The sequence below is a fragment of the Parasteatoda tepidariorum genome, chromosome 10 (genome assembly GCF_982258835.1).
Source record: "Parasteatoda tepidariorum strain Cologne lab strain chromosome 10, Ptep-v5.0, whole genome shotgun sequence".
Taxonomy (NCBI): domain Eukaryota; kingdom Metazoa; phylum Arthropoda; class Arachnida; order Araneae; family Theridiidae; genus Parasteatoda; species Parasteatoda tepidariorum.
The window spans coordinates 7,865,577-7,882,118 of NC_141764.1; the positions used below are offsets into that span (position 1 = coordinate 7,865,577).

The 16,542-nt window shown below is 30.8% G+C and overlaps 1 protein-coding gene across 13 annotated transcripts in view; it reads right to left on the reverse strand.

Moving 5' to 3' along the window:
* The window catches only part of CalpA (calpain A), a 93,932-nt gene that overhangs the window by 46,050 nt on the left and 31,340 nt on the right, over positions 1-16,542 (reverse strand). For 7 of the 13 annotated variants that reach the window (XM_043051893.3, XM_043051897.3, XM_087153088.1 and 4 more), the window contains exons 2-3: positions 2,844-3,020; positions 112-181 (exon numbers count right to left, since the gene is read on the reverse strand). In XM_043051893.3, the coding sequence (XP_042907827.2) occupies positions 112-181; positions 2,844-3,020 (247 nt within the window). Of the gene's footprint in view, positions 1-111; positions 182-2,843; positions 3,021-4,416; positions 4,636-8,895; positions 9,165-10,499; positions 10,754-16,542 lie in introns of those variants that run through there. The other 6 variants (XM_071184448.2, XM_087153090.1, XM_071184449.2 and 3 more) reach the window with 6 other exon arrangements.

The window sequence follows — 16,542 nt, forward strand, 5'->3', positions numbered from 1 at the left end:
GTATTTATTAGTATTTCAGTTTACTTATTTTGTGCCACGAAATAAAACTACCTCAATTTGCTAAGAGGGCACAGAAGCATTTTAATAAAAAATCATTAAAAAAGTACTCACCTAGTTCCCCCTGAACGACATCAAATCTAGATGCTCCTTCGACAAAAAGACGGGGTTCATCACTTAATTCCTAAATCAAAATAAAATACCAGTTACTTAATTTCACGGATGAGAACAAAAGGTTAGGTTTCTATATATAGTTCTAAATTTGCTTCAAATTAATTGTCAAAATAATTGAGTGACACTTGCCTATACTTTTCGACATAGAATTGGCATCTCGAAGTTACGTAACTTCTCTACTCTCCACACTTTTCCCCTCTTCATTACCATGGTTTCTGTAAATCTTGCTTTTTTCCCCCACGCAAATACGTTTCAATAAAAAGTTGGAATATGCTGGCTTTTTATAACCGTCGTTGAACAGTCGACCCAATTTTGGGTTTGCTAATGTTCAACTCCTTAGCCTTGTAATTTTGAACACAATCCAGAAGACAAGGGATCTCCTGGATCAAGTATTGGGAGAAATTTGCCTTCATGGAGGACTTTTTGATGGAACTAACCAGCACCTGAGTTGCAGGGAGAGGAAACCTACGAAAACCTCCCATGGTTAGTCTAACGGTAGAGGGACTAACCCATGAAAAATTATCATAGTCGGATCACACACGTGAACCTTTAAATATGAGTCCGAGTAGGTGAAAATCCTATCATTAGATAAAAAGTTATTCAGGATGATCGTCCTTTTTATCTCTCTAACTTTCTTTACTACTTAATAATTTAAATAAAACAAAAGTGAATGAGTAAGAAATGTAAGTAAACAGTGTAATTTTATAAATTTGTTATAAATAAATAATAAGACCGAACCAAGAATGAATGAAGAGAATATATCACGCTGTTATGTTCAATAGCATATTAGAAGACATCGAGGTTAATATTTAATAGGATGATGTTATTTTTTCGTGTTATGTCACTAGCAAACCGCAATTGAGAAACACCTTTCTCTCCCACATAGAATGGAAAACACGGAGAGGCGTAGAGTAACTTTGGAGCTTGTCCAAAATGTATATAACCATGAATTGGAAGACGACACCCTTTTGCTTTCAATTGTCACGAATGTTTTTCAAGTATCGAAACATATTTTTGGAAAAGAAAGAATAATTTCAAATTTCGCTCCTCTGTACTTATTTACCTCATACATAAAGATAAAAAAAGAATAAATGACCGAGAAATTTATTTATTAGTATAAATTTTTGTTTTTTCTTTGTAAGCAAAATTTAAATATACGAAAATGTTTATTTAATCTTTAAAAAATATTAAGTTGGTTTGAACTTCTTTAGAATCGAAAAGTGAAAACTTGATGAATAACTTGAATAATTTCAATTCTCAAAATAAGGTAAACAATTTTACAAGAGTGCAACGCGATAAATCATAACGGATAGACATAACACATTATATACGGCATAATACGTACTAAGACGTAAGATGCTATCCCACAGTGAACTGATCGTTAAGGCACGGTTCCCAGCAGATCACCGAAGTCAAGCATCATTCGCTGCGGTCAGTGTGCGGGTGGATGACCACTTGGATCAGTCTGCGAAGGGTCTGAGGGTGTGCGGTATGAATCCTCGTTAAACTGTTCTACCTTAAAGTGCTCGACTTCACGCGCAGGTCGTCGGCGGTACCATCCCCTCAGCAGAGGATCAAAATTGTGATGGCATGTCTTCGGATCAACCTCAGAGACCGTCGCCAATAGCCCATTGTGCAGCTCTAGTGCGACGTAAATGAACTACAACAACGACAACGTAAGATGCAACAAGTAAAAATTATTTCTTCTCCTTTAAGCCTAAAAAAACTAAACATTCATCTCTTAAATTACCGACTGCTGCCAGTTATGCGAATTCGAAATATTTCTGTGATGCTGATGCTACCTCACTCACAATATCTTATTAACTACTAAAATGATAGTTATCCAAAAAGTGATAAGCACGTCTATTCAAATTGTTCCTTTTCGAGATTGTTTGTAACTTAACAGCCGAGTGTTGAGTTTTTTTATCAAAACAAGTTAAGATGTGTAAGCCGATCCAAATTTGGGTTTACGATTGCTAATGTCCAACTCAACAGCCTTGTCATTTTGATCCCAATCCAGAAGACAAGGGAACCCCTGGATCAAGTAGTGGGAGAAATTTGCCTTCGTGGAGGACTTTTTGATAAACTAATCCGCATTTGAGTTACATGGAGACAGAAACCATGAGAACCTCCCACGGTCAGCCTCACGGCAAGGGGACTCTAACCCATAAGATCCGTCTACCACTGAGGATATATCACGTCAGCACTGTGGGCGGTGCAAGCTGGATGCGGAGTTCGTATCGACCCACCATCATTAGGATTCGAACCCGGATCACTTCATCCAACTCTCTATCACCGTCAAATGTTCACATCATGTTTGGACATGTTGCGTCATGTTGCATGCATGGACATCATGTTGGACACATCATGTTGCGTATTTCCTATTATCTCTCAAGCAATTTAAATACTAAAAATATAAAAAATGTATTTCATTTAAAAACTATGGGTTGTCTTGGGAAAATGCTGCATCATTTTCATTACAGAATGCAAATTAAAGAGATAGTGCAAACTAATTTATCTGCTATTAATGACTACAACAATCATAAAAACAAAAACAGAATATTATGAGATAGAGAAGTCGTTATAACAAAATAAATAAACATACATTTAAAAAAAAAGGCAAAAAGCATCCTTCAAGCGATTAAATAAGAATAATAGAATTGTGATCTTACGGAAGGTCTTTGCCACCTAATTCTTCCAGAGCAGGATCGACTATAATATATAGAAGAATCAGAAGCAGGAAAATCGGGATCTTCGAATAAACACCCCGACTGCAGGCAACGTTCTCGAATCTTTTGGAAATCTTGGACTTCGCCTTTAGGACGGAAGCCAGATCCTCGTTCTCCATACTGAAAATAGATTTTTCACACATTTTAAAAACAGGACTTTTTTTTTACACAGAAACTTTACATTTCCTTAAATAATAACAAATTAAACAATTTAAAAAATAATTTTCTTACGATTTCTATGATTTTGTAGGGTATTTTTTCTTCGTACAATCCTTTCTTTGGTGTTTACTTACTTATTCATTTTATTATTATATGTTTATTTTGAATATTTAATCTATCAAATTCTATCATTTTTATTCGTTTTTATTCCAAAATTTTCTTTTCCATCAGTGTCATCAATAAATTAAAATTATTTATTCAAAATATTTTCATATTTACACGTTTCTAAACATATTTAACTAGCTTCTGATCACCTTGCATTCAATTAATATTTCTCAATTGTTTTATTTCAATTTGACTAAAGCTACTTGATGCCTCTCGTAACAATTTTGTGAAAAATGTAAAAGAACTTGCACAATTTTTAACATTTCAAATATATAAATGAATAATAGTCATCAAAATATTGATAAGTTTTTTTCTTACAAAATATCCACACAAAAAAGACATTTTCAATATGCATGTTAAAATAAGAATAAAAATTACAATGCAAATTTTTATTATCAGATAAAAAATTAATGGAGAAAAAAAGAATTCATGAAAGTCACGATAGATAAAAAGTTCACGAAACAAACAGAAAATGCAGGTTCACCAATCACTTACAAGCTTTTGACTTGTCACCTAGTCGCTTTAGTGAATGTCCGAAATATTTGTTATATCCGATTTGATATTAATTTGTTCCTTGACATTGTTATATTCATTCGATATTTTAATATCAGTTGAAGATAGATTAGGAGAAACATCAGAGTTCGGAGCACCGATAAAATGTATACCGGGAAATGGCACTTAACTAGATCCAGTTTCGGACATTTACCAAAGCAACTATGTGATTGTCAACATTCATTAACTATTTAAATGCAAACATTTTAAATAGTTAAAACAATATCAATTAAATAACTTGAGCAGTCCTTAATTTAAAAATTAGTTTACTGTTTCAATTCAGATCTGTTGCATGCAATTTCGAGGAATGCCAAGTGGAAATACTTTTCTTAATATCTCAAACAATTTAAATTATTTTATTCTTTACTAAAAACGTTATCGTATGCAATTTCAAGAAATATCAAGTGGAAATACTTTTCTTAATAACTCAAACAATTTAAATTATTTTATTCTTTACTAAAAACGTTATCAAACATTTTCGAATGTTTCGAATCGTATCAACAAATTATATTTTAATAATCATCGAAAACAGAAAATGTCATCATCGATCCGCGATTATTTTATTCGAAATAACTTCTTGCTGTTCTACTAATTTTTTAACAAAAATTATTAACTCGCAATAAAATAAAATGATTCTTACCTTCATTTTTAATCAGATAACTTTATGGGTTGAGTTCCCTTTGTTTCGCGCTATCTTTAAGATATGCACGTCATTTAAAGATATCGGTCGCTCCTAATATATACTATAGCTTTAATAATGTGAATAAGATAATGGTCACTTAACTACAAATATATAACCACCATTTCCTCAATGAGAACAAACAAAAGTGTGCATTACGTAAAGAGTAACATGTTAAATAATTTCTGTCAGATTTTCACCTTCCTTTTTGGAAAGTAGGAAATGATAATAAAAAAAAAAATGGCGCACTCAGTTCTGATTTCCGGGCAGCAGATGTTCGATATTGATATTAGTAAGTTTATTTATGACTTGCGACACCATTAAAATAATTTTATTTATATTACGAACAATAAATGGTTATTTATAAACATTATGTTAATTTTTTTCACTGTGTAGGTCATCTGTCATACACAAGCATGTTTTATAAAAATTTGGGAATTTTCTTTTTTTTTTTATAAATATTTTTTTTTTAAATGTTTATATTTGGACCAAAAAACTTACATTTATTTAAATATTTTTTTTTTAAAAAGAACAATTGATAAGAGGTTGGATTAAAGGGTTCGAACGAAATCGGTTGAATAAATTATTAAATATAAAAAAGTCTTATATTTAAAATTAACAATTTCGTTCAAAATTTTTATTTTGTCATTTGAAACTACATACTTTAAAATGATGTAAAAATTTGTATACCTCACTATTCAAAATTTTTTCATCTGTTATTAAATGAATTTATAAAAGTATAAATAATTATTAATTATTATTACTTGGAAATACTTTTGGATGAATAAATTTTTTAAATGTGTGCAAAAAATTATTCATTCGCTTAAAAACTGTAGTCAAATAAGTAAAAATTGAAATTAGGATGAAGGGGTCCGAATTTTAAACCGTTCTCCTCAGCACACTAATAGAAACCTATTTTCCAAATTGTGGCTACTTCATCCACTTTCGTATTTAGAGGGTAAGAGTACAAATCCATGGGGAAAAAAAGTTAATTACATTTTTGGGTCTGATTTGTAACTTAAAATAACTTGCTGTTGTAGTTCATTTGCGTCACACTAGAGCTGCACAATGGGCTATTGGCGACGGTCTGGGAAGCATCACTGAGGATGATCCGAAGACGAGCCATCACAATTTTTGATCCTCTGCAGAGGGGATGGCACCCCCGCTTCGGTAGCCCGACGACCTGCAAGTGAAGTCGAGCATTTTACGGTAGAACAGTTTAACGAGGACCCATACCGCACACCCTCGGTCCCTACGCAGACTAATCCAAGCTGTCACCCACCCGCACTTTGACAGCAGCCAGTGAAGCTTGACTTCCGTGATCGGCTGGGAACCGTATTAATGATCAGTCCACTGCGGGACAACTTAAAATAACGTTTAAATAATATATAAAATCCTACAACTTAAAAATCCGATCATTAGCTCAAAAGTTATTCAGGTTTTTTTTTTTCCTGTTCTGTAGGTCCAATATTTTTTTCGATCAAAATGGAACATAATAAAAATTCCTTTAAACAACTGATGAATAAATAATTCAGCGGTAACTATAAATATAATATTAACGGTATTTTTTCGTATTATTTTTATTCATTTACTGGTTTTAAATATAAACATATAAAAAATGTAAATTGGCATATTACCTTTTCTACGCTTAATGAAATTGAATACTATGAAAAATTTTATTTTATTTTATATATTTATTTATTTTCACGATAAATTCGCATTCATGGTTTAACAACGCTTTATCAAAGCATTTTAACAACACTTTGTAATTGTTTCTGTCTAAAATTAATGAAAGAATGTATCCATGTTAAGAAGCTAAAATATACCTTAGAATTTATGTCCTAACAACTACCTTAAAATAATTAATGAGAGTTAAAAGAATTTTTCATTTTAATATTAACCTCTGTATTCATGGCATTTTATATGACTTATGATATGATGCAATATTCAAGGAAATGATTATTCATGTTTTTCAGTAACTGGAAAAACTAGCAATGAATCAGAATTTTTTATTTATTTGTTTGACAACTACTTGAATAAGTAAGGTAATTTTTTTTTTCAAAAACTACATTTAAAGTGTCATTTTTAAATTAAAAGGCTATGATGTGGAAATTTTACTATAATATTAATTATACTTAGTTATGAAATAAAAAAAATAATTTTATTTGTTTTATTTAGCTGTATAATTTAAAATAAATAAAATACAGGGCTCTTTGGAGAAATATTGTGAAGGGTGGATGATTTCCCAACAATAATATTATACAATTTTCTTTTTCTGACAATTTTCTTTTCTTTTTTGATAGTTTCCCAATTTTTATATATATTTTAAGACCGTACGTCTCTCACTCTAAAATAATTCCAATGTTAAAATGCTAAATTTTAAATACTACGATTCTTACAATATAACATAAACTAACGGAATTAATTAAAACATAATTTTACTTCGTTAAATTTTTGAAGAAATAATTAATATTGACTCTAAAATATTGTACTAATATAGTAAAGTTACTGTTATTCTATGATAAAAAATCTTTTTAAACTAAACTAAACTAAAAAATAAAAAGTAAATTATTTTCCCCAAAAGTCAGCTGTGAGCCAAGGGATCGTGAAGGTTAAAGCTCCATGATTTCGAGACCAATAATATAATTACGATAATGTGGTCAGCATTACGCACCGGCAGTCTTTACCTCCCAAACAAGCTGGTACCCACCAATATGAAGCTATGGGCTTCACTGAGGATCGAGCACCAATCCTTCACAATGACAGCTCAGTTCCTTTAATCACTGAGCTATCACGTTTTATATTTATGCTTCTAATGTTCAACTCATTAGTCTTGTCATTTTGAACCCAATCCAGAAGACACGGGAACTCATGGATCAAGTATCAGGAGAAAATTGCCTTCGTGGAGGAATTTTTGATGGAACTAACCCGCATTTGAGTTACATTGAGAAGAAAAACACGAAAACCTCCAACGGTTAGCTTGACGGCAATGGGAATAACCCATGTTCAGTCTAACGTCTGCATTGCGGTCAGTGCCAGTCATGTGCAGCATGCATTCGTATCGACCAGCCATCGCTGGAATTAGAACCTGGTTCACCTCATTGGAAGGCGAAAGCTCTATCCCCTGAGCCACCATGGTTCGAGCCATCACGTTTAAAAATTTGTTTTTAAATATAGTAACGAATAGTGCGTACGAATAGTAACGAATAGAAAACATAAAATCTTGTACTTAACAGCATAAAAATTATTCAGAATAGAAAGCAACAAAAAAAGTTAATTTTAAAAAAATCTTTAAAATTGTGGTCTTTGAATGCAATTACACGAACGAACTGAATTACTTATTCATTGTGTTGCCCATTCATTGATAACTTTCTTTTTTCACTTATTATTCTTTTTTCTTTATTCACTCGCTATATCAAGTATTAATCATAGAAATTGTTTCTGTAACTACGCGCAATTCGTAAAAAGACGAAAGCTGATGTTCGAATCCTCCTTCCCTAAACGAACATAGTTTAAAAAACCTATAAAAAAAAATAAACGATACATTTGAAATAAATTGTTTCTTCGACTGAATTCTTGATACAATGTCCATTAGAATTTAAAAATAAACTACAGTGATTTAATATAACGTCCTTGTTCTTTTAATATTCACTAGCGGCAAATTTTAGTACTTCAAAGAGAAAATAGGAGTGTCAAGTTATGATAAACGATGCCAATGAATTTATGACATTTAGGTAGACTTAGAATGTAGAACGTTTTTGTAGATTTATTCAACGTTTTATGTGATTCAATAAAATAAAAATATTAATGCGCCATTTTGGACACTGCAAAAGATAAATACCTCGTTATCGAAAAATATGCTTATTTATACAGAAATATTTAAGACGCTGTTTTATTGTCTAAAGATTTTCGCTAAAAGGACTAATTGTTTTCCATATAAGTGAAAGAAACATAACGGCTCCTAGGGGATAGAGAAAGTGCCTCGTTTAAAGGCCCTTTTTAGGTTAGTTTATTTAATAACCAGCCCAATTTTCGGTTTAAGACTACCAATGTTCAACTACGCAGCCTTGTAATTTTGAACCCAATCCAGAAGACAAGAGAACTCCTGGATTAAGTATTGGCAGATTTTTAAATGGGACTAACCCGCATTTGCGTTACATGGGAAAGAAGACCATTTAACGTGCATCAGTAACCATTTACTACACGGGGAGTGTTCGGACTGCGGGGATCGAACCCACGAACTCTTGGACACGGGCGAAGTGCCCTACCAACCAGGCTACCCCGGCCTGCTAGAGGGTTTTGTCGCAAATAGCTCGAAAAAATTTTGCTACATGGTTATAGATAAACTATAAACCTATGATATAAACTATAGGAGAAAACTACAGGCCATTTGCTCTAAAATTCTATTTACACAGAACAATACAAATTCAAAACACTCACTTTTTTTATGAATTGGAATGACGTTCGGTTCTTATTAAAGTACGTCACCACTTCCGTGGGCATCTTCTATTTAGGATGGTGCGTCACTACACATACAATTCCATAATCTTTAAACCACGGCGCGCCTCGATTGCCGGTCCGGCGGGTGAAGATTTGCCGTACGTAAATCAAATTCTCCCGTATGAAATACGCAGTATCCTTTCGAGACGATGATTTTTATGAGACTTCCTCTTTCGACTGGAGTGTGCGAGGACGAAGACCAGCATGGCTCATTCGGATGGCCTCCGCAAAAAAAGATATTGTTTATTTGTTTCTTTTTTTATTCCTCTTTTTCACGATTCAATAGACTGGTTCATGCAAACTACACCTGTTCTGTTTTTTCTCCTTCTTGTGATCTCGCGTTATCTTTAAATTCTCGCCATTTAAAAAATCATCATATCGAATTAAAGATGTCATTCGAATTAAAGATGTCATGACGAATAATACAGGGTGCGCAGCTTTTTTAAAAAGCACTTTTAAAGGTGCTTATTTTCGTCCTTTAAAAGTCCTTAAAGGTGCTTTTTTCATTGGGTGTTTTTAAAAATGCCTAATTTTCCCTTTTCCAAACTGAGATTTTTCCTTTACCGTGTTGATTTTCACCACGAACATATTGAGAGCCGTTTTAGTAAATGAATTAGTCAATTTCTCTTCAATAAATAATAAGTAGTAAATGAATGGCAATTAGTTAATTTAAGTAAATGAATTAGTAAACGAATTAGTTAATTTCTCTACCAGTGCTACTCTTCACTAATTCTGCTTTTCAGTACATTATTTATATCTTTTTAAATTTTAAAAACCGTTAATTTGAATTGAAGTTTTATAGGCACATGTTTTAAGAGTATGATTATATATAGAAAAATAAGCACGTGGTTTCAAATTAGTTAAGAAATACTAATTAAAAATAATTAAAGGCCTAAAAATGTACAATAAATCTTTTTTTTTTATTTTGATTAATGACGGTTATAAGCAAGCAAACCTCACTGAAGCTATCTTTGAAATCGTCTGCAGTTTCATTTATATCAATGGCTTCCTCAACCCACTTTTAGTGGTGAATTATTGCGTAACTTGTTTGTTTGTATCATTAGTTGTTTGTTTGTGCTGCCTGTTTGTTGTAATTTGTTTGGATCATTGCCTATTATGTAGTGAAACTTGATCTTTCTTAAATTGTGAATTTAAAAAATTGCTCCGTATACCCTATTTAGGGCAGGTCGGTTATTTTATTTTATTTTACTTTATTGTATCAATGGTTTTATTATGGCAATAGCTTTAAATCTATGAGAAAATTCCATTTGTGGATAGTGGGATTCGAAATTTTTATAAATCACCTTTGTTAAACCGAGATAAATACACACCAAATAGAATATACACACACTTTTTTTATTATAAATAAACCTTAATTATATATAAACCATAATGATATATAAACCATTATTTTCATAACTAAATTAATGTAAATTGATTTAAAAAGCTCGCTGTGCAAGTTTATCAATGAAACGGCAAGCTTCCTAAATAAATTGCAAATGTAAACAATTAAACTAAAGCACGAGATTAAAAAAAGAACTTACTCTTTTGGATGGCCAGCATCGTCTGCTCTGACTTGAAGAAGAATATCGATAATGGAAAAATACCATAATTTACATGGATTGAGACACAATAACAATCCTGACTCTGTCTCGCGTGTGTCTCAGCTGAAGTAATGTGTCATCATAACCACGAAGCAAAACAAAATGGCAAACGAAAGTTCTTTCCCTGGGGTGGTGAGTTATAAATAAAATTCTTTTTTTCTCTCTCTCTTTCTCTTACAATTTGGGGGGTTTTCAGAGTATGTCGGTGTTTTTAGACGATTTTAATTCCGTTCCGCAGGTGTAAAAACAAAACAAAGAGTGATAAGGAGCGACGTTGACAGAGTTATATATCATTCTATGCCAAAGTTCTTTTTTCCATTCTCTTCCTTAGAACGTTTGACAAATCCTTTTTTTTTCTTTCAAAATACTTAACATTTTCTTATAAATGTTATTGAGAAACTTTTTATTAAAATTGCATGCATTGTTTTTAATTTAATTTTATTTATTTATTTATTTTCGTTCAGCTGTATTCTACGAAAGGTGTACAAAACAAGAACCCAAATTTCCGGCAAGTCAAAAGGTGTGGGGCAAAATATACAGGGAGTACTATGGAATAAAATTAAGATTTGAAACAAGTTCGAGAATTATTAACTGTTAAATTTGTAAGTAAAAAGTACCATAAGGTCTGATCTACAGCTCGTTGAAAAACAACAAGATGAAATTTTAAATGCTGAAAAACTATTTTCATTTAGGAAGTTAAAGCGATTTTTTTTCCTTCAAAATTTCAATTCGTTCGAAAATTATTGCAATTTTCAATGTTTTTAGTTAATTTTTTTTCAGAAAAATTAATTCATCTCACTCGGGATCTACATTTTATAAGTTCGCGCTTGACTTGATGTCAAAAGTACCAAAAAAATATGAAATGAAATAAAAATTTAAGAGAATGACAGATTAGATATTGCCCGATATTTATATCGAAAATTTTGCAATTGTAAAATACTCAGGAGAGATTTGAAATGTTATAAACGAACTGTTATATGATATAAGGTTATCGTAAGATATTGTTAACAAGTGAAATTACTTCTCATTAATTGATTCGTGTTGTGTAGCATATTCTGCATTTCTAAGTTGTTGTTGGTTTTCCAAGCACAGGGGATTTTATTTAAAATCCTTTTAACTGTTGATTTTTTAACAATTAACATTAATATTTCTGCAATTAACATATTAAGAGCCGTGGTGGCTCAAGGGATCGAGCATTCGCCTTCCAATTAGGTAAACTGAGTTCGAATCTCAGTGATGGCTGGTCGATACGAATTCTGTACCCAGCTCGTACCGACAACAGTGTTGAGGTAAAATATCCTGAATGGCAGACGGATCATGGGTTTGAGTCCCCTTGGCGTCGAACTAACCATGGGTGATCTTCGTAGTTTTCCTCTCCATGTAACGCAAATGCAGGTTAGTTCCATCAAAAAGTCCTCCACGAAGGCAATTTTCTCCCAATACTTGATCCAGGGGTTCCCTTGTCTTCTGAATTGGGTTCAAAATTACGAGGCTATGCAATTGAATATTAGTAGTCCTAAACACAAAATTGGGTCGACTTTTCATTGACGGTTATAAAATAAAATTAGCATTTAGCAATATGTTCTTCCATAAAATTACAATAATGAGATATTTTGTAAACGAAATGGTGATACTTTAAATGTAGACTTAAGAAGAAAAAAACAATGCTGAATCAGAAGATTTGGTGAGAAAAGCGAAAACTGGCTTTGCCTCCCAGTGGTTTTAATTTTAAAAACAATGAAAGATATTGAAATTATGTAAACATTCTAAAATTATATTAATCTTATTAATTATTTAATAAATAGTAAAAGATTTTGTTAGATTTTTTAAAAAAAAAAATAGATCCATAATTAGTTTTTTTTTTTTTTTGCTATGTGTGTGTAAAAACATTTTTAGAATTTCAGAAATTAATATTGTATTTGTTTTTTTAATTCTAAAATTAAAATATCAAACCAAACATTTTTTACCCAGTTCTATTAAATACACATAAGTAGAATATCTAAAATATGTACATTTTAAGCAAATAAATGTCTTCAATTCTTTGCGCTTCGATTTCATTATAAGATTTAATAAAAATTGGAATAGCTCCCCACTCATAATAGAAGAGTCAAATAAGTGTTAATAATGGCTAAATTTTTAAATGTCATATCAATTTCTAGAATAAAAAAAATTATTGTATAGGATGTGATTGATTAGAACAAGACAGTGCTGAAATATTAAGTGAACAACTAAACTGGGTAAGGATTTGTAACTTGCTTATTTTTGCTGACATAGAGCTGTATGGTATGAGCAATGCTGAACACTAAAATACTTTAAATGTAACAAAACAAATTGTAAAAAAAATTGCAATCTAAATAATTTAAAATGAAGGTTAAATTTAAGGAAATAAAAAAGTCAATTGAAGAAAAAAATTATGAGATTTTATGTTTCATGAATTGCTACTAAAAAAAGGATACGGCGTCCTCCTAGAATTTATCGTGGTATACGGTCTGGGTAAAAAGAGGAAGAAAAAAAAAAGGAAATAAAGATATAGCCGGAGAAAATTATCCGAAGATTACATTTAACACTAGAAAGACTAAAACCTAGTACATATATACTTATGTTGCCCAAAAGCAGTCAAAATGATTGCATTGTGAAAAAATAACTAATGTGTAAAAAATTTTGTTTAAAATTAATTTTTAATATCTTGTATATTACTTACAGTTATATAATAAGTTCTTAGTAAATATTAACAATAAAAAAATTATATGTTGTACAAAAAGTCACAAATTTATATAACTAATTGTTTTTCTAATTGAAATTAAAAAGCAGTCAAAATGACTTCCTTGGGCAATCTAGTGTTAAATCGAACAAAACATATTGCTACACAGCTAGTTGTACCGAAGTAAAAACCTTGAAAAACATGTAATAATTTCTAGTTTTTATCGAAATAATTAATCCTACAAATAAAAAAAAAAGACTCGTTCCGCTTTGCAATATTTCCCAATGTGGTTCCACTCATGAAGGTCTATGCCATTTTTTATTTTCAATTGAATAATATACTCGAATTCGTCCAAGCAATTGAAATATTATTTCCCGTAACGTATTTTTTAAATAAAAATGAAATTCTTTTTAGTAAAGGCTGTTCGTTCTACATCAGTGATTTTCAATTTGATTTGATAAATATTTCATCGCAGACCTGTAAGATTAGCAATTTGGACTATTGTACCTATACAAAATCGGGGTACCCAAACAATTTTTCGATCAGTTAGTTTCTGATCATTTATCTACTCTCTACAGTGAAACATATTTTAAGCCTTAACCAACTAAAGTATAAATAAAATTTATATTTATTCAAAAAAATAATAATTTAGTCAAATAACAAAATAGCGTAACCAATTTACATAACCATGTGTAGGTGACAAAATAATACAATTAAATAAGAAATAAAAGGAAAGAATAAATATTTAATGGATCTAAAATCAAAACAAAACCTCAGATCTTACTATAAATGAATCTAATATTTAAAAAGAAAAATCAATAAAATGTCAATAAATAATGAAAAGATCTAACTTAGCAGATATTTTTTTAACAAAATTTAACAACATAGATTTTAGAAAGCACAACTCCATTCTATACATCATCTTCTGAATTAAAGATATCTTTATTAAATTAATCTAAGATCAAAATATAACCTCACATATATAATTAAACTAATCTAAATATAAACTAAACTAATCTGACGAATTTTAACAGCATAATGGCTATTTGATATTAAAATTCGTTAGATTACAACTAATTTGACTAATGAAAATATCCACTATAATCAATATTTTTTAATCAAAATTTTACGTCATAGAATTTGAAAAGCAAGCTCCTTTCTTATAATAGAATTAAAGGAAACTTTACTAAATTAATCTAAGAAAAAATATAACCTCAAATCTAAATATAATCTCAAATCTAAATATTAATTCATCAACTATAACGAATTGTAAATGGCAATAATAGCAATGAAACCAGTACAGTCTTTACATCCGGGCAGTGCCCGGGGGCCTAAAAGTACTCAGGGGGCATTTGAGAATCTTACTTTTTATAAATTGTATTTAGAAAAAACTAAGGATAAACAACATTGCATTACATAATTTTTAAAATACATATATTCTCGTGTAAAAAGAGTACATTTTTTCTACAAATAGTTTGAACACAACTTATCATCAGAAAAACTTTAAAAGTCAACCGAAATCTATTTTTCTACGTTAAAATGAAGTTTTTACGAACTCAACTCTCTAAATCATAATGTTTCTAAATATGTTTGACCACCATCAACTCTGTTAAGTATTTATACAGTCAATTCGCTATAACTCGAAGTACGATAACTCGAATATTACTATAACTCGATTTTTTTATGAAGTCCCGACCCTTTTATCTTCAATTTCATGTTAATTATTCTCGATTACTCGAATTTTACTCCCTTTAACTCGATTTTTTTTGATCTTTTAAAGCAAAAAGAAAAACCTAGGAGCAGATATCTTGCCCCTTCCTTTGAAACACGCACACAATGTCTTTCGCACTCTTCATGGAGAAGCTAAAGCTGTCCCTCTTGAAGTATGTGAACAGTGGTTAAATGAAACGTTACCAAATTTACTTCAAGGATACAGATAAAATGATGTTTTCAATATTGATGAAATGGGTTTATTTTTCTTCCAAATAAGACTTATGTTTAAGGATGAAAACTGCTCGGAGGGTAAAATGAGCAAGGATCGTTTGACTGTCCTAGTTGGAGGAAAATACCGAAATCCCCGATGTTTCAAGAATGTAAAAACGTATTCTTTGGATTAGAAATCTAACAAAAAGTTTTGGATGACATCAGTTTTATTTGAAGACTATGTAAGAAAATTGGATCGGAAATTCTTCGCTAAAAAAAGAAAAGTGATACTTTTTATGGATAAATGCACAACGCATAGTTATCTATCTAATTTTTAAGCAGTAAACTTGTCCCGCCAAACACAACTGCAAAGTTGCAGCCGATGGACCAGGGTATCATAAAGTGCTTAAAACAGTCTTATCGTAAAAGGCTTGTCAGAAAAATGATCTTAAATATTGTAAGCATTTAGAAGATTTGTAATTAATAAGCATTAATTAAATAATCCGACAATATCTTAAAAGTCCAAAACCGAAACTAACGGTAAGTCGAACTTCCGATATGTCTAAGTTTTTCGTCAGTCCTATCAGATTCGAGTTATCGCGAATTCACTGTAATTAGTTAAATAAAGTAATAATGGAAAGAGTTTTGAATTACACAGCCCTATGGGACAACAACTTTTAAACTGGTGTAATTAATGTGTTGTAAATAAGTTATCCAGGTTGGAAATAACTATTATTTATTATATCTCTTTCATATTTCCACAACGCGAACAAATATAACAACAATCAGACAAAACAAAAAATAACATAAAAATTCATTCCGCGAGAGAAAATGTTCAAGGCAGGGATCAACTTCCCTCTCCTCGCCAAATGCCAATGCTCGCCTAGATTGGCGCGCACAACTCTCACACTGGTTACGTCTGATGTGCATCGGACGCTGCTTACTTTGTAATCGCTTGACGAAATATTTCATACCTTTTGAATTTGTTTTATTTGCTAAACCCATATGTTTTTTAATTTAATTTTAATTAGCTTCTTGCCTTTAATTTTTTTTTAATTATTTGAGGATTGCAACAGGCCAGCATCTCAATTATATTTTTAAAAAAATTATGCACATAGAGGTCCTAAATTAAATCCTATATAAAATCTTAATTATCAGGTGATACTATACAGCTTTATTGTTTTTACGTGACTGAAATCGGCTTGTTCTTGTTTACGTTCGTGTATTAATGGGCTAAATGAGACAATACATAATATAAATTTGACAATAGGATACATTAGACAACATATTATATAAAAATAGAATATTTATTATATCAGGTATTTTATTAGTATATTATAATAATTAGACAAAATTATT